The sequence below is a fragment of the Cryptomeria japonica genome, chromosome 1 (genome assembly GCF_030272615.1).
Source record: "Cryptomeria japonica chromosome 1, Sugi_1.0, whole genome shotgun sequence".
Taxonomy (NCBI): domain Eukaryota; kingdom Viridiplantae; phylum Streptophyta; class Pinopsida; order Cupressales; family Cupressaceae; genus Cryptomeria; species Cryptomeria japonica.
Window position 1 is genome coordinate 230,236,103 of NC_081405.1, and position 19,354 is coordinate 230,255,456.

General features: G+C 36.7%; 1 protein-coding gene across 2 annotated transcripts in view; it reads right to left on the bottom strand.

The window, feature by feature from the left end:
- Nucleotides 1-19,354, bottom strand: part of LOC131035366 (protein RST1) — a 198,453-nt gene that overhangs the window by 120,223 nt on the left and 58,876 nt on the right. For both annotated transcript variants that reach the window (XM_057967040.2, XM_057967039.2), the window contains exons 10-11: nt 13,182-13,313; nt 13,001-13,082 (exon numbers count right to left, since the gene is read on the bottom strand). In XM_057967040.2, coding sequence (XP_057823023.2) covers nt 13,001-13,082; nt 13,182-13,313 — 214 coding nt within the window. The remainder of the gene's footprint in view (nt 1-13,000; nt 13,083-13,181; nt 13,314-19,354) is intronic.

Consider the following 19,354-nt stretch of genomic DNA (forward strand, 5'->3'; position numbering starts at 1 on the left):
AAATGCTTTTTTCGGACAAGACCCCTTGGTGTGTCCGTCGGTACGGCAGTCTGTGCACCATAACTCCCCTTCGTCGCCCTTGCTTGTGCTTCCTTTGGTTGCCTTTATCTCTCTCATCATTCGCTCCATATCTTTCTGGAGAGCCCGTACCTTCCGATTAGAGTCGTCATCACTGCTATCACTTTTGTCAGAAGAGGAATCATCCTCCGACGAGGATTTATTTTTCTTCTTCTTGGACGTCTTCTGTTCACTTTCTAAATCCATTGCCCTGTTATAGGCGTCGGAATATGAAGAAGGAGGTACTATCTTCATTTTTCGTCTAAGGGATTTCTTTAGACCTTCTACGAACCACCGTTTTTTCAGTCCGTCTGCCGGCTGGTTCTCCATCTTTCCTAGCAGCTCTTTGAGCCGCCGGCTGTAGGTTCGGACAATCTCGTCCTTCCTCTGTTTCGTGCCGTAGATTTTGGCTACGATCTCATTGTCGTCTCTTAGGAGACGAAACTCTGCTTGAAATTCCTTCTTCAGGTCTGCCCATGTGCCAATTTTAGCCTTATCCGTATCCGAAAACCAGTCGATGGCTACGCCCCTCAGGGTTGCGGGAAACTGTGTTACCCACTCGTCCTCATCGGTAACACCATTCGCTCCCCAAATTGTTTCACACGTGCGACAGTGGCGGACAGGGTCTTCTTTCCCATCCCCATGGAACTTTGGAAGTTTTTGTTTTTGTGCCATACCTTGCCTTTTTACTACTGGTGGCTGTTGTCCTACTCCGGATGGGTCAGATCCTATAAGGGGTGCTTGACCGCCATGCCCCGGTGTCCCTCCGACACTCCTGGCAGCCCCGGTGTCTTCTCCCTCTTCTGCCTCCTCCCCACTCCTTGGAGTTTTCCTAGCCTCTGGTGTGTGTGGCAAGTCCCTCAAATCCCTCAACTGAGTTTTGGTACACTCTATCCTACGGCGGGTTTCCGCAAGTAACTCCTCCCGACTCCGTGGGTGGCTGCTGGCCTCACCGTCCCCTTCGGAGCGTTCCTACTCTCTTCGCTTATACCTCTGTCGCCTTTCCGCTTGCTATTCAAGGATCAAGGCACGTTGGGCTACTGCACGTTCATCTATATATTGTGGCTTGTTTTTGTCTTTATTCAGTGTATTGGGCATTAATTCCCAGACCGCTTTCTATATACTTAATGACATAAAAAGTAGAACACTTTTATTCATTCATAATGTGGAAGACAAGTTTATGCCAACAATATGACATAATTATTACAATAAGTGTTCTTTTATTCCGCCCAGTATGGCTCACGGTTCAAATGCCCCTGACCTGGCGCCATCTCGTTCTACTTCCCGTTCCTCGTACTGTTGCAAAATTTGTTGGCGTCGCTCTTCCTGGGCAATCTCCTCCAGGCGAGCTTGTTGTGCCAACGATGCTTGTGCTAGCAATCGGGGGAGATGGTTCATCAACCGATTTACCTCCGGACTCACTTCCAACGCTGTCCACACGGCACTTAGTGGGACTTCCGCCTCCACCGCCTCTCGTCGCACGTAGGTCTGAATGGCTACTTGGAGTAGAATCGAAAATTCTCTCGTCGCAGTGTCTTCTCCTACGTAGAGTTCTGTTTGGGCATCGTCTACCTCCGGGTTCATCTCACCAACGGGTAGGCCCATTGTGTCGGTGCGCCATCCGTGTCTCCGTGTCTCCTGTTCCCGAGTTCGTGTCGGCAACGGCGCCAAATGTTTCCCTCACTGGGTAAACAGGAAGAATACAGAAACTGAACAGCAATGTACAATGCAAATATAAAAGAAGTACCAGAATAAGCTTTCCATTAATATCAAAGGATGTTCACATTATATCCGTCGTCAACAACACATTACCTCCCAACACCCGGAGGTGATACAATATATGACTGCCGAAGGGGTGCGACCCAACCGTCGCAACTCCAACTACCTACCCGTCGGCTAACTAACTATTGATAATTAACATTACTAACTATACACTTTTTCCCGATAACAGACTCTATCCGTTACAGAAAGGACTCTAAGCTTGCACCGCGTTTTGTTGGTTTGTTTGAGGTTCTAGAGAGGATCGGTCCAGTCGCCTATCGACCTGCTCTGCCACCTAGTCTCTTGTGCATTCATGATGTTTTCCATGTTTCAGTTTTTCGTTCATATCATCCTAATATTTCTCACATTCTTGATTGGACTACTCTACAGGTCAAGGACGGACAGCTAGCTCTCGAGCCCGTGGGCGTTTTGGAGCACAGGCATCAGGTTCTCAGAGGTAGAGACATTGAGCAGGTCTGGGTCCAGTGGGATCCTAACGATGAGTCTTCAGCTACCTAGGAGGCTTCTCATATACGTGAGCTCTATCCTTTCCTCTTTGCAGGCTTCCAGGAGTAAGCCTAACACTACGGCAGGAGGATGTAGTGCTCGCTCTCTTTTGGCTTTCTAGACTTTATGGTTTTGTGTCTCTTTGTGGCTTAAACCCAAGTTGGTGTTGGTCGATTTTGACATTAGATATGATGCACTTTATGTCTCATGGATTTATATGTGGTATTCATGCCTTATGCTCTATGGATCGTTGGAATGATGATGATTTATATGATGATGACTATGATATGTAGTTATGATGTTAGCTATATTCAGTTAGTCAGATGATTATTGATATGGATTATATATGTGTTGTTATGATTTAATCATTATACTTATCGATGTTTATTTGATCTAACATACACTGTGTTCTATCTTGGTGTGCTTGAGTGAAAGGGAAAAGTGTCGCACTACTCTTTACAAGTAAGCTACGTTGGTTCCATTCCCTTTTCACGGTATGATGATATATGGATTATATGTATATGCTCGACAGTGTTTTTATGCAGCTGAAGGTACCGAGCATCAACTCCACCTGAATCTTCAAGTCTGAACATGCTCTATGACCCAATGGAAATGTTGAAAAATGGAGTTATCAGTCAGACCCTTGACGTGACCATCGTTCCTACGCGAACAAGATTCTTGTCAGGTATCCTTGTGTTTGTTGTCAGTCTTGTGGTTGTCCGGCCTTGTCCTAATAGTCTTCGTGTTATGTTAGTACGAAGTTCAGTGTGCTAGAGTATAGTTTAATTTTTATTTAATATTGATATAGAGAGAAATAATATTAATATATTAATTGCATTTGTGTATTTTTTGTGAATTAATAAATTGAAAATTTGTGCAACATTAAATTAAACCAACTTAATTAGCTAAATGATTTAAATTATCTTACCATTTTGAAAATGATTAATTAAAAAAGGGGGGGGGGGGATTTAAATATTTATTTTGGTATTTTAAATGTGCTCATTAAAATCTATTAAAAATCAATTAATATTTATTTGTTTCAAAATTAAATTAGTGGGAAGAGAGGAGTTATGAAAGGGCTATTTTTGGAGTTAGTGGAAAAAGCTTGCATGCAGATTTTAATGGGGAGCTACTTTTCGAAAAGGATATCTCTCTGCATTTTCGAAAAAGCAAAAGGCAGAGAATTGTGTGCTCCCGTGAAAATTTTCCTGAGAATTTCTAGGTATGGACTTTTGAATCGAATATGGGGGGAGTCTGGTAAATTTTTGGGAAAATGGAATTCTGGTTTTGGGAATTTTTGAGGAAAACTGAAAATAAAGTACAGACGGAAGGGTTTGGAAGAATTTCCTAGAGCTTTCTGGAATTGTGTTCGTTGTGTTTTGCAGGATCGTGATTGGCGAAGTTGTGGATTTCTTTGGGGTTTTTACTTCTAACTCTGTGTTTGATTCCAGATAGCGTATAGAGGTAGGGATTTAGATCCCCTTTTTACTTGTGTAATTTCATCAAAGACTGAAATAAAACTAGTTTGTTTTGTTTTTCTTTAATGAAAAAATTAAATAGAATTGTCTGATAAATGGGAAAATTTTGGTTTATTGATTCTTGAATTTAATTTCGGATTTAAAATGTGTGGGAATAATTTTATCTGTGGCTTTGGTTTTGTAGGTTTTAGCCGTTTTAATTACAGCATAGAATTTTGGTTATTGAATTGACTGTGATTCTGGGTTATAATCCATGTCAATGGTCTTAAATTTATAATTTTCCCTAGTTGAATTTGTCATAAGATTTAAATTGATCTCCATCTGTGAATTTCGAATTATGGGTCTGAATGGTTAAACTTTCTTTATCTGGAATTTGACTTGAGAATCCTTGTTAAAATATAAATATATATATATATATATATATATATATTATTCTGTAATTTATTTAATGGTTTTTGTTTATTATTAATTTTTTTAGCTCTGCGTGATGTGTTGTGGGGAGCCTACCCATAGTCGTGGGGGCTCAACCTACAGTCGTGGGAAACCCACGCTGCAGGGAAACCCACCCACGCTGTGGGAGGCTCTACCCACAGCCATGGATACTCTCCCACGGCTTCCCCATTATAATTGTTGTGTTCTGCCTTTTCTTGTCATCTGTTAGTAATTTCGGCCTGGATCATTTTTTTTTTGGTGTGTGTTAAATTTTGTTGGTTCAGCAATTTGATTATATATATATATGAACTTGTGTATTATTATTTTTTTTGTGGTATTTGTTTATCCCGTCAACTCTTACACAGTTATATGAGCTTATATATATTCATCCTGCGGTATGTGTTTATTTCAGCAGCCCTTATACGGTTCTATTTATATGTATATGTATATGTATATGTATATGTATGTGTATATGTATATGAACTTAAGGATTCTTTCATATAATTAGCTGTTTGATAAAAAATAATGACAGCAAAATTGTAGGAATGGATTACGATTTCTTAAATGTATTGAATGACAAAATGAAAATTTTATTGTGCAAATTATAAGGAATAAAGTGGGTAATAGTGGTTTTATATTTGGGTTATTAAAATTTATATTAACTAAAATTAATTGATGTATAGCTAATGTTAAGGTCTCTTATGGTATTAAATTATGATTCGTTCTCTTATGTTTGGCATAATGTGACCTTGTATTTGCTTTTGAATTTTGCCTATCATAGTTGGAAACATGGGAATGTAGTTTAATGTATTTTAGTTCCAGAGGCTAAAGGAATGTTTGAGTCCTTTATTGCGTATGGATACTCTTCGTCTCTTAATGTAATGTGATTAGTGTCTTGCATGTCTTTTATGCTAGTTGGTCATTCCTTGTTTTGCATTGTACCTTCTTATTTGTAATCGTGTTCTAGCAAGTGAGTCAAGCCTTGCTATGGTAGGGTGTCTTGTCATTTTGTGGTTTCAAGTACAATAAAGTGTTCACCACCTTATTGGCAAGAAATAGAGACATCATTCAAACCAATTAGGGATTCTTGGATTGAGATAGGAGTGTCTATTGTTTCTGATAGATGGAAAAATTGCAAAAATGGACCTTTAATAAATGTTATTGCAATGTCCCCCAAAAGAGCAATGTTTTTGAAGGCAGTTGATTGTGAGGGACAAATCAAGGATGCAGAATTCATTTCCAAAATCCTCATTGAGTCCATAGAGATGGTGGGTCCTAAAAATGTTGTCCAAATAATTACAGGCAATGTAAAAAATTGTAGGGTTGTAGGAGCTTTGGCTGAAGAAAGGTATGAACACATTTTTTGGACACCATGCATTGTGTACTCCCTTAACTTGGTGATTCAAGCAATTAGCACTCAAATAGAGTGGGTGAAATCCATATACCAAGAGGGTGAGGAGACCCAAATGTTTGTGACAAACCACTATACGTCACAAGGCATTTCCAAGACTTTCTCGAATAAGGAATTGTTGAAAGTAAATTTAAATTAAATATTTAATTTATTTTCTAATTTTATTTATGCCATGCTTAATACATACATACATACATATATGTGTGAGTGTGTGTGTAATCTGGGCCGCCATCCATTTTCCTCTTGGAGGCCTATAAAAGAGGGTCACCCCTACACTTGTAAAGCGGGGGAGATTGTATGAAATTGTTGCGATAAGCTATTAACTAATAAACTGTGATATATTGTTCTCTAATGGTGTACACTTGTGTTATTTTGTAGCTTGCATGGGGACCTTCAAATGAAGACATTATTATTTATTTGTCTGGTTTTATAGATAGTATAGATTTATCTTCTTCTTTTTTTATTCAATGGTTTGAAAAATTTAGGAAATTCTCAATATTTCTATAGATAGTGTATATTTATCTAATTTTTTTGGATTCAATATATTGAAAAATTTAGGAAGTGCTCAATGTATCTTTATCTGAGTTTTTTATTCTTTCTAGTCTCTCTCTTTCATTTGGTTTCTTCATCATTTTCAAGATTTCTTCCATGGTTAACCAGTTATATATTCTCATATCCAACTCTAGTATATATGTATATATATGTATATAGATACATATATATATGTATATATATACATATATGTATATGTATATACATACACATAAATACATACACACACACACACACATATATGTGTGTGTGTGTGTGTGTGTAAAATATACTATACCCAAAGGTATTGTACCCAAGGGAAAAAATTAGCATACCAACATACCAATAACTTGTACACATACCCCTTCCCACACCAGAACTAGCAACTTAGTCAAAAAGTCAAAACACCTTCCCTCTACAAAAATAAAATAGATCTACACCTCAAATACCCGCGATTGGAATATGCATCTCCTTTACTACTTGTGGATTTATCTGTTGCTTTTCTCCATTATTATCTTTTATGCTATATATGATCATGAAAATAGCATTCATATGTTAATCTATCAAGGCTACTCAAACATAAAATATGACCAAGGAAGCCCAGGCTAGACCTTGGATGAACCCAGGGTTGTCTCAAACCCATACTTGAACCTACATTGTATTTTAAACCCATAAGCCCTTTTCTATATGATTTTTAGGCTGAACTGAAATCAATCTTTTAGTTTTTCTTTAAATTTGCTAGATTTCAAAATTCTTGGACTAAATGTGGCAAACTCTATGACATTGACTGGCATCACCATCCTGCTTCCTCCTAACTATGAACATAATTTAGGTTCTTTGAAGGATCTTTGACATAGCAACACAAAGGAAACTTAGAATGTATGATGACACGCATAAAAAAATACAGATAACTTACAGCCTATGAATATGCAAAAAAAGGGATAAACTTTGGTTCCTTCTTCACATCATTATTGTTCTTCTAAATCCAATTGAAGAAGCTTAATAATAAAATACTATATTGCCTATTAATCTATATGAGAACATTAATGTATGGGGAGCAATGTCTTGGCTCCCAATTATATTTAATTCTTGTTCATTCAAGTTATAGCTTTTGTGCTAATTAATAATATATATCATTCGTAATGGATTATGATTGCTCTCTATATCCACATGTAATCCAACAAGCCCCAAGAAAGCAACTTCTTGACAAAAAACTCCCGAGTCCACGACAAAGCATTTATAGTTGATAGCCATGACTAATAGCAAAGTTCATAAATAGGTAAGCTCAAGGAAATTGTCCAAGTGTAGACCACAACCATGTATACAATGAAGGTTAATATTTTTGCCACTTAATACAACCACCACAAGCCACCCAATGCCCTATACTAACCAGAAAAAACAAATAAATAGCATGCATTAACAGATCTTAGACTCTGGCGAACACATGACTAATCATTACATTGGTTTACTTTTCTTCTAAGCTTTGAAAGCAATTTCTTTCTTTGAAGAAGATTAAGCATTTGTTCTCATTTCATAGGCTGTCAGGATACCATGCAGCTTATCAACAATCAACTTGTCAAGTTCAATCATCTCTTCAATAGCTGAAACTTTAGCATCAAATATTAAAGGTAACAACCTTAAGATCTTCGGAACCACAATCTTATCTTCAATCTTCTCACCTAAGCCCTTAAGATTCATCAACTCTTAAGAAGTAAGCTGCAATACTTTCTTCTTCCCACATTCTAAGACTTTCAAACTGCATTTTGTGAGTTTGAAGTTTGGCATTCTCAAGTTTTGCATCTCCTTCATATGCATTTTGAATTTTTTCCCACATGGTTTGAGTTGTATCACAATGCATAACCTTTACAAATTCTGACTCTGATAAGCCACATAATATTGCATTCATGGCTTTAGCATTACTTTCAAAGTCCTTTCCATCAGCATTCGTAGGAGGTGTATAACCATTTACCATGCTCATCCAAACATCAAAACCAAGAGACATCAAATAGATCTTCATTCGAACACTCCAAAACGCAAAGTTAGAGCCATCGAACAAAGGAGCTCTATTTGTTGCAAGTCCTTCGAGAGCACTCATCCTGTGTGCAAATGGGATCAATCCTTCAAGATTTAAAACCTCAAAAGAAGGTATCCTGCTCTAATACCAATTGAAAAACATACAAAAAATATTGAGAGGGGGGGTGAATCAATATTTTAACCTTTTTTAAAATTAATACATCCCCTTAAAACAAGGAATTAGAAAAGAGAGAGAGCACAAAAACAAAGACACCAAAATTTATCAAGTGGAAACCCTTTCGGGTAAAAAACCACGACACACTAATCATTTTAAAAAACAAAAAGGGCACCAACCCTGATTACAAAAGTGAGCTACAACTCACTGAGAGCACCGACTATCTTTGAAACAACCACATCAATGACCAAGCGCCAACCTCCTCACTTCTAATCTTTTATGATTTAACACTATGAACCAAAGAACTCAATATTGAACATACATGCACAATTTCTCCTTCTCAATTTACTGTAAACTGAGACATAAATCTGAAACTACCTCTCTGCAATGCTCACACTTCCTTTTTTCACATCTTCAGACTTCTTGCCTTATACTCTCACAAAATTCTCCCTTGTCAATCATTTAAATCTTTCACCACATTTTTCACTTTGAATCATGGACATAATCTTTTCTTCAAAAAGTATCACAATCTTCAACTAAATCAAAAAGTTAATCTGCTTCTTAAAAATGCCACCACGTAACTGCTCCATAAATCATCTCTGATGAAGAAATAAACGTGTATGATTGATCTTTGAAAATCTACAACACACATTTTCTCTGTCCCTCGCTAGTTTTTTAAATCAAAACAAAACGTCTATCTTCGAGCTCCTCCATCCCTCACATTCAACACATCTTCCATAGTTCCAATATATTTTTTCAACATCTTTTTTCACACCTTGATCAAATAAAAACAAAACATAGCAACGGAAGCACCAGAAAATGAATTTTGTGTGTCATCATCATTAAAAAAAGGGAATCTTACAGAATGTATAATGCATAGCCCAGGCGTTTACGATATCAAAACCAACTCCAACCTTTGTGTCAAAAACAGCACTATAGTCATAGTGTCTTTTTTGAATCACCAGCCAACGCATAAAAAAATGAAAACGCCTAACAAAAAAGTGATAAACATTGTCAATTCTATTAAAAAACGGCTTGTAGTAGGCTGGTAGATGTAGTTTGAGCGCCACATACTTATAAAAAGTCAAGAGATGATATGACACGGCAAGAAATAAACAGGCTAGTAGCTTAAGCATACAGCCAAGTAGCTGAAACAAACGGTCAACCAGCTCAAGTAGGCAGCCAAGTACCTCAACCAACCAACCAACCAGCTGAAGCACAACTTATATATATATATATGCTTTATCCATTTAGAATTTTCCTATATATTTTAAATTTTCCCTATATTTATATAGCCATCCCCAAAATTGGCAAAAAAATCACCGTCCCAGAAACTCGGGGTAACATAGTTACAAACATAATATTTATTTTGTGGACTACAAGAACAAACCAAGATGCTCAACTAGAGCTATCAGGGAGCATCGAGGAAAGCTTCCCTATAAGAATTTGAGTTGCTAAATATGGAAACAAGGAATCAGAAATAGAAAAACAAATAAAGGCCAAAGATGTAGAGTGACACACCAAGCATATTCCATAGTTTAAGAATGCAAAGAAAGTAGTAGCAGGAGAATTACAACTAAACAAAAGTGTTGAACATTTTATCATTGATGTCAAAGGATATTTGTCAATGCAGAATTTGAATTAAGTGTTGAGCTACTTAGTTGCCTAGTTAAGCTGCTTGAGCTGCTTGAGCTGGTCAGTTGCTAGCTTGAGCTGGTCAGTTGCTAGCTTGAGCTGGTTGCCTGCTTGCTTGAGCTGGTCAGTTGCTAGCTTGAGCTGGTTGCCTGCTTGCTTGAGCTGATCAGTTTGGTTGAGCTGGCTGGCTGCCTGGTTGAGCTTCTTGGCTATGTGCTTCAACTGGTTGGGTGTTTACTTATGCCATGTCATCTGTCAGTGTGTCTACTTCCTTTAGACACATCACCTTTTGGATCACATGAAAGTTATTTCAATTTTATTTTTGAGCTTTATGTTATATGTTATTGACTTTTCAAGGAATTCGATTGCTCTTTATGAAACGTGGCATGGAATTTTTCCTTTTTGGAAGGGTCGGGTTGATTCATGGGAGACATTTTTCTTTCCTTCTCTGACCAAAGCCTTCATAAAGGGAAGTTATCAAAATCGTTTTACTCACGGAGATGTTTGGAAGCGTTTTCTTTTTTAAAAGAAAAATGGCAAACAAATGGTGATCATTCGTTTCTACCAGTAATGTGTGTTTCAATACGTGTAGGTGATTTCTTCATAATGTCCGTTTTTCTTGGTGGCATCGGGTTGTTGAAAGAAAACATTTTTTTTTCTGTTGTGTATAGATGGAAAAGATCTCTTTAATTTTGAAATAAGGAAACAGTCGAAGATATTCCGGTGAATGGTGTAGCATGATATAGGCAGGTGTGACACTGTTTGTGTTGGAGCGGACAAAGTACAGACTGCCTGTATGCCCAAATTGGTAAAGGGTGGTCAAGACCAACAGACGTTTTTTTTTTTTAAATATCTAAAGCTTGTTTCAAAATGGTGATATATGTTCTTGAATGAACATCGCACTATAAAAGTTTGTTTTTTTTTAAAACATATGGAATGTTTTTGCAAAAAAGAGAGACGTTTTTTATTAAAAAACTCGATCGAATTATCTTAAGCAGTGTTAGATGCATACATAGCAAATTATAGGATTCTGTATGAAAGCCGCTTTTCATGAAGCTGACAACATGTGTCTTTCCAAAGTAAAATAAAAGTGACGCAGACCAGATGTTCTTTGTTTGCTGCTGAAGTGAGTGGAGAAATAATTTTTTATGTGCCGTTTTGAAAAGAAGCATGTTATGTCTAAGTTCTGTTTGGTATCTACTGTACGTAGAGATGGGAGTTTAAAAAGAAGGAAAACAGGTGTATTATGATGTGCTGTGACTGAGTAGAAAGGGGGTGTGGAGCAATTTGGAGCTGTTGCTGATCTGTAAATGATCATGGGAGTTTTATGGTGCTTAAAATCTAACTTTATTATTTTCAGGTACCAGTAACCTCTCTCAGTCAATTGGAACAGCTACCTGAGCATGGAAATTATACTTAATTGGGTGTAAAAACCTACAGCTCTCTGTGGGTTTGGGGTTGCTGGTTATAGGCCACCATAACTGAAATTTCAGGTGTGTGATGCCATTTTGAATGAAAGATGAAGTTTTGTTTTGAGGTACAAGAACAGATAATAGTGCAGAAATTTTTGTGAGTAGCTCTGTGTTAATGGTTGAAAAGATTTGCTGAGCCGTGCAACGAGTATGTCACTGCTATATTTCAGATTAAGAAGTTGTTTTAGACTCAGCTAACTGGAGTTGGTGCTTCAGTATTCGGAGTTGGTGCTCTATGTGGGCTGGTGCTCACCTTTGTAATTTGGGTTGGTGCCCATTCTTTGCTAATAAAAGTTCTGCATGTCATGGTTTTTCACCCAAAAGGGTTTTCCACGAGAAAATTTGGAGTTTGTGTTTTTCTGTTTGCTGCTTCATGTTTTATGAGGTTTCATGCATTAAAAGTTTAGAAATTTGAAATACTGATTCAAACCCACCCCCCTCCCCCCCCCCCCACCCCAACGGCTCTCAGTATTTCCTGTGTGCTTTTCAAAATGTTTCTGTCCCTTCCTCCTCCCACAGCCCTCAAGCACAACAACCACTGACTTAACCCACTACATCCATTACTACGGCATTCCATGCAGCACAAGGCACCTACATCTCATGCAAGCACTGCTTCTCACAACAAGCTCTATCTTACTCAGGCTAGTTGTCAAGAATGAAAGTTCCTGGCGGTAAAAATTATTCACCTTCATCTTCCAATAACCCTTGACTACAACAACCACTGACTTATAGCGATGCAGGAATGACTATGACATTCACATGCAGCACAAACTTGCCTGCATCTCATGCAAACACTACTTCACAAGACAAGCTCCATCTTATAGGTCATTACAATGATGACAACTTAGTCTAATCGAAGGATAGAGGTAGACCACACTTTTGCAACAAGAATTGTAATTAATAAATTAAAATAAAGAAATGGGTTATGTTATGATGTACATAAGTTATGTCTTCAGAAGAATGATAAATTTAATTTGTCGTGTAGGTTGTTCCAACAAGGTGGGTAGTTCCCCAACTATTGCATCCATCCTCCCATCCTGTAAATCATAATGTTCATGTCACTGTAAGTCCACAAAACAGAAGGGTATGATGGCAGTAGTATTGTACACTATTTGATTGATTTAGAAGACTCCATTTACTATTTCTTATGTTCTGTGTATTATTTGTGCAACGTTTTCAGTGTTATTCATATAGGTTGGGCTGGATGTAAGTTTCTCCAATTTCAATCTCTGTGGTCTAGATCATTAACTCACTTGATTCCAAAGCAACAAATAATTTTCTACAGAAAATAAAATCTATTATTTTTCTTATTACAAAAAAGGCTCTGCCAGTTCAGCCACCAAACTGCACGTATATTTCAATTGTAAAAAATTACATAAATTCAAAATAAACGGTAGCATTCTAAGAAGAAATAAAATTGGTCTGTAATAAAAAAAAGATCCATAAGCTAGCATCTAAGCTAAACACCTCAAATCATACTGGTCCAGATAACTATCATGTGTCTTTAGTGCAAAAATCAGGTACTCACCTACAACATCAAATTCACAAAGATGTGCCAAGCTTTCAAGACCAAGTGCTTGAACAGCTGCCTTTTTGCTCTCAATGCATGCCTGCAAACTCAAGCAAAAGAAACAATGGAATGAACAAACAATACTGAAACTTTATGCAAATAGTAAAATGAATAGCCTTGTATAATACTGCCTCAGTACCTGAACTGACAATATAAGATCAACACCCCTGTCAGGATCCTTTTTGCACACATCTCGAACACAAGCTGCCATACTTATGACAAGGTCCATATCCAATGTAGAAGATGAAAGGAGTTTAGGATGCAGAAATTTCTACAGAAATAAAATACAAAAGACATTAAGAAAACACAATGACAGTATAAATGCAATACAAAGATCATGGGTTCTGTAATCCTCTATAAAGCATTTAAATAAGTATTAGACAACATCCTATGAGTTTTCCATGCTTACTTAGCTTCTCAAGTTCAATTATTTTTAGTTTTTGACAGCTTTTGGAATTTAAGATGGGTTTAATAGAGTATTGAAGAGATTTGCATAGAGGCCGTGCACGTTCAAATTCAGAGTTGCATGTGACAGAATTAAATTTTGCAGGTTCCCTCCAAGCCATGGCTCTTATACAAGGAACAATCCAATAATTGTCGATACCTTGTGGAATATTTAAAAAGATCTTTGACTAGTGACTCTCAGGTTTCTCAACACATCAGACTTGTTCCATCCATACCGGAGAATGTGGGTTCAACGCACTAGCCCATCGCTCTAAAATAGGAAAGATGCTTTAAACCTCAAAATACCCCTTTAAGATTTCAACTCATGTGGTTATAAGAAGATGACCTTGATGACAAGATTTGACTATGGTGGCAGGAAGGCAAACCTCATCAGAGACTGGCCATGTATGTTTTGATTCACAAATTATGTTTTGTCAAGGGAGAACTAAAAGAATGGAATATTTCCTAATGCAGTAACACTATGCCAAGGAGAAGGGGCACTTTGTCTCTGCTGGCAGAAATACAATGCTATATTTAGGAGCAAGGCTTCAAAAAGGATCTCTTAACTCAAGAATCTAAACTCTAGAATGAATTTTAAAAACAAATCTTAGGAGGAAATCATGTGGCAACAAAATCTCATGCAAAATGGTTACAGACAAGAGACAGGAATTCTTCTTTCTTCCATCACTTTCTTGTGGCTTTGTGATATCCCCATACTTGGAATCAGAAAACCAATTTTGTGAAATCTCTAAGAGACAAAATTGCACAGTAATTGACCCAAGGAAGATCCGATCACATAAGTCTTGCTGTCTAATACATTGTCACTGTGGAAGACAGATCACAGATGGGTTGTGGATATTGATTAAGACATGATTCATGTCCATAATATGTGGTTAGGGTCAAAAAGAACGAGTTAGCAATGATTAATGAACAACAACGATTAATGATAAAAAGGCATGATTTGTCTAAGGATCACGTGTTCATGAAAAGATGCGAACTAAACAAGATTAACCAATCCTTAACCAAAAGATGCGATCTAAGGATGTAATGGAGGGATGCATCCATTCGAATTCCCAAGGTACTTGGGAGGAGTGACATCATTCCAAAAGGAGGAGGAGAATCAGAAATGCTATCGAATTGAATACTTAAGAAAATAATAAATTATCAGACTTCGCTGTCAATGTTATAAAGATCGAAACTCAGCCCATATCCTAGGAGCGTAGAAGGCTGAAAGCACATGCAGGAACATCAATAACATAAGGACTGATCAAGATTATACTGTGACCACAGCTAATCCAGTTTGGGCATATTACCTATAGTCAAGGATAAAATTCAGAACAGTAACATATTGGAGGATCATCACAAATACGGATATGGCCATTTTTTAAGACCCCCAATATGGATACGGCTGGATACGTTATTCATAAAAAACACATACACATATTTAACACAGTTTTCTAAGTTATTCGAGGAGATTTTCATTACTTCGAAAGCAATATAGACACATAATTGCTACATAAATAATGATAAGTTTATTTAACATTTTACAATATGCAAAAATAGTAGAGTTGCACTGGAAGATAACCCAAAAAATGGGTCACTGAAATAGAATAACATTTCATTTGTCTTTCTCAATTGGTGTAGGTTTTGTTTAAAAATGCATGAATGAAGGTTTTTTAAATTAAATTTAGGAAGATTTAAGTCAGATTTTAAAAAAATCAAATCACATAGTATCTAGCACAGTTGGAAATCAAGGTTTTTTGAGCACACGTGGGTACAGTATTCGATGTCTATCAGGGCTGTATCAGATACGTATCCGTTTTGGATACGGGGACGGATACGAGGATACGTGTGCCCAAGGAGGGACAAAGGAGTTTCCAGCTACTCTGATATTTGTACTTATTTTGTGTATAAGAAATATTTATTTTCAAACTTCATATAACCAGTGTTCCACGGGGACGCGTCCCCCCCCTTTTTGGGAGCGTCCCCCCGTCAGAGACGTCTCGGGGACGCGGGGACGGGGACACGACGTCCCCCGCCGTCCCGCCACCGCCACCCAAACGCCGCCGGGACATGGAGACGTCCCCGCGTCTCTGCGTCTCCCAGGGAGACGTGGAGACATGGAGACGTCTCCTGGGACCCGCGTTCCCATGTGAATGAGAAGCGAAAAAGGCATTTTTTTTAAAACATGTGCCTTTTGGGGGGGTTAAGGGGTAACCCTAATTGGACGTGGGCCCCACCCTACCCCCCAAAACAACACAAAAGCATGTTTCTTTTAGATTTCACTCTCATTTTGGAAAACTGATTTTTTTTCCAGCAACCTGAAGAGGAGGAAATACTTGAAGAAGATTGATTGAAGGGGTGAGAAAAGTGATTGCAAGCGTAATAGGAGCTAGAAGAAGCAAGAAGAAGAGGAAGAAAAAGATTCTTCTACATTTTGGAGAGATTTTTCAAGCACAAGGTAGGGTTTTTCAACTTTTTCTTGTTTTTTTTTTGTTTTTTTTTTCTGATTTTCATTGTTCTATGTCATTTTTGGTTTTTTTTTTCCCTATTCATCTCAAGACTCAAAATGAGATTTGATGTTGAATCTTGAGGGATCATTTTGCCCTCAAGATTCAACATCAAATCTCATTTTGAGATGAATAGGAAAAAAATTTAAAAATATATTGTTAAACTAGGCTGATTTTATTTTTATTTTTATTTTGTGAAATGCAATGTCAATTTCACAATGAGCTCCCAAGGCATGAGTGAAGATGACATGTAAATCCATTCTCATAGTGAGAATGATTCAGCATACGAACCTGAAAATAAGGGGGGTGACCATGGGGCTGATCCTGGAGCCCAATCTAGCTCTATGGCGAGTGCACCAGTTAGTACAGGTTGCCCTTTAGAGTTGTTGGCACCATATGCTAGGGGTCATTTTGATCCCAAGTCTCCTCTAAAACAGTTTGCTTCACGAATATCAATACAAGGCACATCACATTCAAGTAGGGGAACAAGGAAGTGGAAGTGCAATATTTGTGACAGAGAATGGTTTGGTAGCATTAGTAGGGTGAATGCACACTTTCTGTTTTGGAGAGGAAAAGGCGTGAAACATTGTAAGTTTTTGGAGGAACCCAAAAATATACAGTACAGAATTGAGTTTAACAGGCTTTGGGGGGTTCCAGATGACACTGTCATAACCCCTCTTGGGACATTGGATTATTGTGATTAAATAAGTACGATAATTAAAACATTTATTAATTAACATTTAATAATATTGGAAAATTGTCTCATTTATGAGACTTCACGATTTTCCTCTAAAGTGAGAGGGTTGTCATAACCCCACATCCTGGTGATGTAATTAATAATAGATTTTGTGATTCTTCATAATAATAATAAATTATCATTTATTATGTAATTAATAATTGATGTTAATAATATTAATAGTAATAGTAATCATTCATTAATATAAAAATAATATTAATATTATAATAATACTGTCATGTTCCCTCCTAGATAGTTATATACATAATTATTATTGATTAATATAATAACTACCAAAAAATGATTATTTGGAATTTATTTATTTATTAAATATTATTATTTAATTAATATTTATTAATGTTTATTACTAGTAATATCTTGAAATATTCAAATAAAAAGATAAATTAATATTATATTATAAACACAGTTTATTAATAGATATCCTTGTTTATTAGTGTTTATTATTAACACCCTTGTTATTATTAATGCCTATTATTAATATTCATGTGTATTATTATTAATAATCATATTTATTATTAATGTGTGAATGAGTATCCACAATTTATTAATAATTGATGCCATTATTATTAATGTTCATATTTATTAATTCATTTTATTAATGTTCATGTTTATTAATATTCACTCACCATCCCTTACCCACGATAGTCAATCATTTTAATGCACCGATCTGCATTTAATTAGAATAGACATGACCCATTGGTGAGACACGTATGGAGAAGCGGGGCTTTTGGGAGGGGTCACAACCGGTCAATGGTCTTAAATACCATTGACCCTTCCTCTCCTACGAATACACAGCATACCATCACACAGAAAGGAGTAAAAAAAGATAAGAAAACATCTGCGGTGATAGTAAATAGGAAGTTGCAATAGGTACGAATCTGAGAAATATCATTACTAATATAACATAAGAGAATGCCGAAAGCACAGTCCGATATGACTGTTGCAATCGGAAGATAATGTGGTTCGGTTTGACATAAGATAATAATATATTACACACATATTAAAATATATTTATCATATAACCTATGTTGCCAATATAATCTAAGGGCTAAGAATACAATACATTACTGCCTACGCAAATCTGTTTTAATACAGTAATTTGATACTATAATATAAGGCACAAAATAAAGAAGTTCTCATATGTGTGAAGCATGGAATTATACAGTGTGAAAAATGTATGGAGGCAGTGGTAATTGTGAGAAAGTAGAGTGCAATAAGCATGACACTCATATGAGATATTTAGTGGCAGACCAGATCTGATGCATTTCAGATCTATCTGTTTTTACAGCCACCCTTATACTAACAATTTATGTTTTAGGCAGTGGTGGTATTAGTGATTTATACAAAAAGGTAATTAGTAAATATATTAATAATTGGTAATTAATAAATATATAAATGATTTATAATACAATATAATGTATTTAGTTGTTTATATATATGATGTAATAATACTATATGAATGATGTACTATCAATAAATATGCATATAGATATAAATAAACATATACATATATTTGTAATATAATGCCGTAATCAGACATAAAAATATTAGATTGTAAATAAGAAAGAACTCATAAGATAATAAACAGTAAGAAGAATATTGTTTGGATATAATCCTTGCTACTGCAGTCAATATTCACAAGGTTGGGAATTGAGATGTTCCAAAGAAGGGCGGTCTAAATCCAATTAATAGGATGGATCCCAAGACAAAGTAGGGATCAACAACCCATAAACCTTGAGGGCATGGTCCCGAGATAGGTAAGGGCGTGGATCTGTAAATTTATTATAGATGTATGATAGATTAACAATTTATCTATTAATAATTAATTGATCGAGCTGCGGAATATCATTGATTCGATGCTCGTTAAGGTGGAATTGTCTCCAAATATATTTAGTTAAGTTATAAATATATTGGAAATCAATTAATTATGGTTAAAACTGTCTTGAACCTAGTTGGGGACATTACAGACACAAATATTTCAATGCCTACTACTTTGTCTGCTAGGGCAGCACTTCACGACAACCAGAATGTACCACATACTTCTCATGCTTCGCAGGCGGGAGGAATGATGTGTGGATCTCCATCCACTTCCACTTCTACTGTCGCCAGGGCTGGGAAACGTAGGTTGCAGACACCACAGAGCAACCCCATTGCTGATATGTTTAATGTGCAGCTGAGAGATGAGATAGATGAATCCATTGGCAAGTTCTTCTTTGCCAATGGCATTCCATTTCATGTTACACGGTCTCCTTATTATAGGGAGATGATGGCTATGGTGGCCAAGGGAGGACCATCTTATGTGCCACCAGGGGAGACGAAAATGAGGACCTTGATCTTGGATAAATGTTATTCCAAGATCAATATTTTGATGGAGAAGATGAAGGCATGTTGGGTGGCATCGAGGTGCAGCATAGTTATGGATGGGTGGACGAACATTAGCCATCGTCCACTCATCAACGTTATGGTCACATGTGCAGAGGGCCCAAACTTCCTTAGAGCAGTTGATTGTACAGGGAATCGTAAAGATGCTGATTTCCAGTTTCAGGTCCTCAGGGAGGCTATTGAGGAGGTTGGGCCACAAAATGTGGTCCAAGTAGTGAC